Source organism: Eucalyptus grandis, chromosome 7, assembly GCF_016545825.1.
Source record: "Eucalyptus grandis isolate ANBG69807.140 chromosome 7, ASM1654582v1, whole genome shotgun sequence".
Lineage (NCBI taxonomy): Eukaryota > Viridiplantae > Streptophyta > Magnoliopsida > Myrtales > Myrtaceae > Eucalyptus > Eucalyptus grandis.
In genome coordinates, this window is record NC_052618.1 from 18,766,038 (window position 1) to 18,774,037 (window position 8,000).

Consider the following 8,000-nt stretch of genomic DNA (forward strand, 5'->3'; position numbering starts at 1 on the left):
TGTCAAGCGTATATTAATAAAGCGCCTAAACAATGACATTCCGTATCTTGCATTTTCTAAGGAGGCGTGCTCTTTGGGGTGGAAGAATTCTAAGTCAAGAGACATTTCTGTTCATGCCTTCCAAAGTAAAGCAGTCCACGTCCTGAGGTGTCATATATAATTGGAGGAATTGAGTTCCACAGTCGGTCACAGAAATAGATCATGATCTCTAGAAGGCCTTGTGAAAGACGTTACGGACTATTTTAGAAGGCTATCTGGTCAACCAACCCATTATAACATTCACACGGTAACATGATCTGTTTATCATAGTCTACTCACTGTATTAGATTAAAGCATGAAAATGACATCGGAGAAGAACTCACCTATATAACATCTCCATCATCAGGCCTTATGTACACCTGAGTCGGCAGAGTTAGTGTGAGAGTACCACTGGATTTGCTAAGCCAACCATGGAAAAAGAGTCACTTCACTTCAAGTTTTTGATACTCTTGCTTACTTGCGTTGCTTCACACTCTCTTGTTTCAACCCAACCACATTGCCAAGAAGACGAGAGATCTGCATTGTTGGAGTTCAAGGCAACCTTCTTCTCTAGAAAGCCTCCTTGCTGTTCCAGCGCCACTTCAGATGTGCAACCAGAGATCGAATCCTGGAACGCATCAACAGGGGAAACTCAAAGCGACTGTTGTTCTTGGGCTGGTGTTGAATGTGATGAGGTAAGCGGTCACGTAATCGGCCTCAACCTCGGTTGTAGTTGTCTCTCGGGTAAAATATACTCCAACGCCAGTATTTTCCGTCTTCTTCACCTAAGAAGCCTTAACCTTTCCTTGAATGACTTCAATTGTGAGATTCCTCCGGCAATTGGAAATCTTAGTTCCCTGATGTACTTGAACTTCTCCGACTCCAACTTCATGGGCCACATCCCACATTCGCTCGGTAACTTGACCCGACTTGTCCATTTAGACCTGTCAAATAATAGGTCGATGGGCACAACACTCAAGGACCTGACCACATATAAATTTGCAGATATTTCCTATGCGGACTTTGAGCCAGATAGGAGATTTTGGCTTGCTTCACGTGTCAGCCCATTAATATGTCCGGATGCTGCATATGTTGGCCCATATAAAGGTGAAATCCTATCTTCTTTTGGACGTCTTAATCACCCGAAGCATTTAGATCGACGCTTCAATTTTATCACGGGTGAAGTTCCATCTTTCTTGGGAAATTTGACCCAGCTTAAGAGTTTAAGTCTAGCAGGCAATATGTTAATTGGGCAAATTCCATCCTCTCTTGGAAATCTCGTCCAACTTACCAGTCTAGATTTAAGCTTAAATAAGTTAACGGGCGAAATTCCATTTTCCATTGGAAACCTAGTTCAACTTACTCATTTAGATCTTGGATACAATCAATTAATGGGTGAGATTCCACTTTCTTTCCAAAACCTCCTGGACCTTGGGTTCTTAACACTTCGGTCAAATCAACTGAGTGGCAAAATCCCATCCTCGTTGGGGAGACTCACCCGGTTGATTGAGGTTGATCTTTCATTCAACCAATTCCATGGTGCAATTCCAAGCACGACTTTCCAATTACAGGGTCTCCACACTCTTAATTTGAATTCAAATAACTTGAGTGGCACTATAAAGTTAGATAGGTTTTCAGAGGCCAAAAGCCTTCAAGCACTTGGGTTATCCTCTAACAAACTGTCGTTGATTGTCGAAACCAACATAACTCACAAGTACTATGCTCTAGGTTTAGGATCATGCAACTTGAATGGTTTCCCGGAGTTTCTGCAAGATCAAGATGACTTGTTTTTCTTAGATCTATCCTACAATAACATTTCTGGTCAAGTTCCTGAATGGTTTCTGGATGTGAGCACAACAAACCTACGTCATTTGAACCTTTCCGGCAACTTTCTATCAAGTTTTGCTCAAGACCCCATTATTTTCAAGTGGGAACAACTCGTTGTAATAGATCTCCGTTTTAACAAGTTGCAAGGATCAATTCCTATTCCCGCTTCTGAGAATATGTGGTATTACTTCATCTCAAATAATAGGCTCTCAGGAGAAATATCGCCACTTATATGCAATCTAAGCTCTATCCAGATGATCGATTTGTCTTATAATAATTTGACTGGGTTTCTTCCACAATGTTTAAGTAATTTGAGTGGTACTTTGGAAGTAATGAGTTTACAGAGCAACAACTTTATTGGGAAAATTCCTCCTTTGAATGGGAATTTCTGTGCGCTTGTTATGATTGATCTAAGTTGGAATAAATTGCATGGGCCATTGCCAAGATCGCTCCGCAACTGTGACAATTTGGAATTCCTGAATTTCGGAAACAATCAGATTAGGGATGTCTTCCCCTCATGGTTGAGCTCACTTCTCAGGTTGAAGGTACTTATATTGCGGTATAATAGATTTCACGGACTTATTGGGGAACCCGCTGATAGGATTGAGTTCCCTGCACTGCAAATCATCGACCTATCCCAAAATATTTTTTCCGGTAGCTTGCCATCGGGATACTTCAAGCATTGGACTGCCATGAAAGTTTTTGAGACAAATTCGTCAAGCTACATTGGGGATGCTATTAAGCGGGCTTGGATTTTCTCTTCAGACACAACCTTTCATTACTCTATGAGAGTAGTTGCCAAAGGCATCCAAATGAATTACTCAAAGATCCAAGGGTACCTCACATTGATTGATCTCTCGAGCAACAACTTTAGTGGAGCAATCCCCAAGGCCATCGGAAGCCTTAAGCAAATAGTATTGCTCAACCTTTCCAACAACATTCTCTCGGGTCCTCTGCCTCCATTCTTGGCAAAGCTAACCAATTTGGAGGCGTTGGACCTATCTCAAAATCAGCTCTCAGGAGAGATCCCTCAGAAGTTGACGCAACTCAATTCGCTTTCGGTCTTCAACATATCTTATAACAGTCTAACCGGGCCAATACCGCAATCACAACAGTTTGCTACATTTGAAAACAATTCCTACGAGGGAAATTTGGGGCTATGTGGCACTCCTATGTCTAGAAAATGCAGAGATACCAAAACGCTATCAGCATCTCCTACATCCGAAGAAGATCAAGATTCGGGGAGTGCAATGGAATTAGAATGGAAGATCGTGTGCATGGGGTATGCAAGCGGGTTAGTGATTGGAGTAGTCCTCGGGAACTGCTTGATCACAAGAAGAAGGGTTCAGCGTCTTGCGAAGAACTTCGGCAGAAGAAAACAAAGGCGAAGAAGGTAGAAGAGATGGTCCGCACCAAGGAATGCTCAATCGAAATCCTTCGTCTTCTGTTATTTAGTACTTGTAACTTTCTCTGTTTTTTTGCTATAGATATTAACTAGTCCATAAGCATATTGAGTTTAAGAAACCATGTTGTTTTGCGATGGTAAGTCCCAATCATAACGCCCCATAGTTGTGTTTGTGAAGACAAACATATTCCAAAAAATGAGGTAAAACCGCCAATTAAGTCAATCCCTTTATTTCGGAATAATCCTTTGGCTCCTGCAAATCTAGAATTAACTTTAAATGATCCATTTATATTCAGTTTAATCCATCTTGGTGGTGGAATATATAGAGCATTTTCTAATTATTCATGCGTGGGACATAAATAATAAAAAAAATTGGTTAGAATGAAACTTTTGAAGCATCCCTAAAATAAATTCTTGAAAGTGATTCATGTAATATAATATAAAAAGGTCAATACTAATTGATTGTATGCATTGGATAATAAGTGATCGTTTAATTATATATATTGGCTCATGAAAAAAAAAGTGAAATTTTTTAGAGATAAGTATGCTATAAGTCATACAACTTGTTCAAAAGTGCTATTGATTCCTAAAATCTTCAAAAAGTGCAATTAAGTCCTAAGTGTGATGGAGTCCTACAACTTTAAAAAAGTGTAATTAAGTTCTATAACTTATTAAATTCGTGTAATCAGTCATTCTATTAATTGCATCCATTTTTTTTTATTAGTTTGTAACTCCATCCAACTTGACAAATGAAAATTACTAATGAGGTTTATGACTTGATTGCACTTTTGGAAAGTTTTAGAACTAAATTCCACTTCTATGACAAGTTCGAGGACTTGCTTACATTTTTAAAAATTTTATGACACAATTACACTTTATGACAAATTTTAGAACTCTCAGTGAACTTACTCTTTCTTTCTTTTATATCTTGCGATCCTTTTTTTTTTAGCCCACACTTTTGACCTAGTCTAAAGTCCTCATGTTACATTAGCCATGGCCCTTGAATGGGCGATGGCCAAAATGGTGAAGAACCCCAAAGTAATGGAGAGAGCTCAATCTGAAATTCGGCAAGTTCTTTAAGGAAAAGAGATGATCAATCGGCGAGACATCTAGCAACTACACTACTTGAGACCAGTCATTAAAGAAACTCTACGCTTGCCTCCTCCTATTTCCTTCATCACAAGAGAGTTAAGGGACAGATGTGCAGTCTCCATATAAGAGATACAACCAAAACCTGTAGTCATCGTCAATGTGTGGGCATTAAGAAGAGATCTTGATCAATGGAATGATGCCAAATGCTTTATTTCAGAGAGATTCAAAATATCTTCAGTTACCTACAATGGGACTAACTTCGAATACATTCCATATGGAGCAAGTAGAAGGATTTGTCCGAGCATATTATATGGTCTTGCCAATATCGAATTTTCACTTGCTCGATTGTTCTACCACTTTGATTGGAAGCCAGAAGAGTTTGACATGACCATGGTCTTTGGAGCAACAACTCAGAAAAAGAATGAATTGAACTTAAATGCCATCCTATAGCATTCCATCCCAAAGCATTGAGAGTAGTATGAAGGGCTATTATGCACTCATAATCAAGTTTTAGGACTTCATTTCACTTTTTGAAAGTTTTATAACTCAATTGTATTTTCCCAACAAGTTATAGGACTTAATTGCATTTTTTGAAAATTTTAAAACTCAAGTGCAATTTTGTAACAAGTTTTTGAACTTTCAATACACTTATTCCATCATTTAATTATATATATTGGCTCATAAAATGAATGCAAAATGTTAAATTATTTAATAGAAGATAAAGAAACATACATTCCTATTTCTTATATGTATTATTCAAAGAGTTTGAGTTGCCGAGAGATGATCCTATATACGAAGAGGAGAAGAAAATGAATATGAATGCAAGTGGGAGCCAGAGTTTCCTTGTCCAAGATCCTAGAGAAAAGAGAAGAACAAAGGAGGAATGTGGGACCCGTAAGAAAAGAAAAGGAATAAATAAGCAAAAATGGAGGAAAATTTGACCGAAACATGCAAGACAAAGGGGCAAAATGGCAAAAATACTGTTTTTGGGAGTGCCAAAGCCAAGACTAAGATGGAAATAGTTCGGACTTTTACTTTATTCACTCTTTTATTCATTTTCATTCGTACACGACTTTGGCACTTTTGGGCATGGTGATGTAAACGGGGGCCATTGGGAAAAAAATCCGAACCGGTCCGAATTGAGACTTTCGTTTTGAACTATACTTGAATAATGGGCGGACCAGTATTGGACCTTAAAATCCTGCTGGTAATATAAAACTATTAACTTCTTCGTAAAATAATCGGGCTTGCAGGGCTTTTGCGGGCCTAGGTGGATGCACCAGGGCCCAAGAGAAATTACATGGTTAGACCCGCCCAATTTGTATTTCGGGCCTGGGCAGGCTTCAAAACCCGTTATTAGATCTGTTTTAGATCGAATCCATTAACCTATAAATTTTAATATCGAACGGTTCGAGTACTTGAAAACAGATTTACGAAACTGGCACGTCAGAAACGTAACAGAAGAGGGTGAAGAAATGGAACAAGAGAAAGATGAGGTAAAGGTTTGGATTGGGCTTTAATTCTTGCGTCTTCTTCACGTTCATGCTTAATTTGTACACTATGCTTAATTGCATATTCTCTCCGCTAAGTGGAAAGTTTTGGAAATGATTCATTAGGATTAACTTGAACCAAAAAAGAACATCAGCTAAAAATAGGGTAGAGTCTTTGTCGAAGTTGCTGTTATAGCTAAGTTGGCCTGAAATGACTCAATTGATCATACTTCAACATTGATAAAGCAGTCCTTCTTTATGATTAGCTTTGAAAAATTAATGTAATAAAACTAGGCAGCCTATATTTGAAAAGAAATCTGCTCATACAAGTTAGGGATCAAATTTTTCTTCATCGCTGCTAATTTGCATGCGAACTGCCATAGCTGAGAAACATAAGAACGTAGTTTCAAGAACAATTCAACCTCGGTAGTTGACAATTCATGAGGTCGGAATTGTCTCCCACTTTTTTTTTTTTTTTTTTGAAGTTTGATAAAAAGTTGTATTCAGACCATCTTAGGGAACAATTCAATGACCATCGTGACGTAAGACAACAAAGGAAGAGATGTGAAATGTGAACTTTCTCATTTTCGTCCAAATAGGTGATGTGATGTTTTGGCCCAATTGGTCCTCACTCGGCATCCCTTTCATCATTGACTGACTGCAAGTTAGCTCAACAGAAAGTCCGAAGCTCCTTTTACTGCATGATTCCGATTAAATGGGTTTTGTCATCTCGTCTCTAGCTGATCAGATGTGTGATTGGAGAAGAAAACCACGCATCATCGAGACCGCACACAGGTATTTACACTATATTCAAGTGTTACGAGATAGGAAATTTAACATTATAGAATATTACACAATCAAGATCACATCTACTGTGATACTATATCCCATTCTTAATTATTAGAAGATTAAAGTATTGAAACTGTGCATTCAACTAATGACTTAAACTTTAAAATTGTTGACAGTAATTTTACAAAAGTTTACATTATATTAGAATGGGAATAGTTAACAGTGGCTTCATCAAATTTTACGACAACCGGGCTAATTCTAGTATTATATATTTCTATTTCAGCTTTCATTTGTGGAAGATACTGGGTCGGGCGTATATCTTTAAAACGTCCCAACAGTGACCTTCCGTATCTTGCTTGTTCTTTTTCAATTTTTCAAGTTAGCGTGTTCTTTGGAGTGCAAGAAATTCGTAGTCGGTAGACATTTCTGTCCATGCCTTCTAAAATAACGTCCTTATTTACTAACCCATTTGCAGTCGGGAAGCTCCTTTTTTGGAATATTTCAGGAGACCTGTTACCCGCAGGCCGCAGATAGCACCTCAAGCATATCCCAGGGCGATAGTTAAAAAGATATATAAAGAATGACTTGGAAATTAGGAGAACTTCGACGCTATAGACTTTGATTTTTTTCCTTTTATAGTCCACCGTCGGAGGCGCTATCTAGAATAAAAGAGTCGAGCAGTCCAAATCATGAGTTGTTGAAGTGATTTATGTAATATATACACACACACACATAGAGGCCATCTCTAAGTATCACATGAATTTAATAATAAGCAATTATTTATTTAATACAAAAGATAAATAAACATATTCATTTTTGTTATACGTATTGTCCATATACACATTCATAATCCATCTATAGTTGCAGATGATTAGCATGTCACAGGACCTCTGCAAAGAAGATGTACGATTAGGGCGGTTTATGATTTTGCTTGTCTTCCCAATTGAAGCTTGCAGATAGGATTCTGGCCATACTTGGCATTGGCCAGTAGCTACAGATGAGGACTTACTTGAATCAAGGCTGCTATTTGCGGTTCCATAGTTCCTAATCCTTCTATATATGAATCAACTAAGCTCGCTCTGGAAGCAAATGTATCATTGTACATGGTTCTGTTGAGAGAGATCTCTGTTGCACTGCTCAATCACAGTGAGAATCCCTCATCTAATGATAATTGGAAATTTTCGTCTTCTAGTTTTGGTTATGTAAACGGGTCTATAAAAAGTTAAAAATCCGAAACATCCGAAACAGTTCGAATTGAGATTTTAGTATTGAAGTAGACTTGAATAATGGGCTGGCTGGTATCAATCTGGTCATGCATCGAAGGGTCAACTAGGCTTGTAAATCAACAGAGACTACGGATATCTAAGGCTTCGTGGCCA

At 38.2% G+C, this 8,000-nt stretch overlaps 1 protein-coding gene across 1 annotated transcript; it reads left to right on the forward strand.

The window, feature by feature from the left end:
• The first annotated feature begins 980 nt into the window (after window positions 1-980).
• Window positions 981-3,242, forward strand: LOC120295939 (receptor-like protein 7). The gene has a single exon (XM_039317560.1). The coding sequence runs from the start codon at window positions 981-983 to the stop codon at window positions 3,240-3,242; it is 2,262 nt and encodes a 753-aa protein (XP_039173494.1).
• Window positions 3,243-8,000: the final 4,758 nt, after the last annotated feature.

What these genes read in the sequence shown, in the direction of transcription:
- LOC120295939 (XM_039317560.1), top strand. Translation starts at nt 981, where the DNA reads ATGGGCACAACACTCAAGGACCTGACCACATATAAATTTGCAGATATT.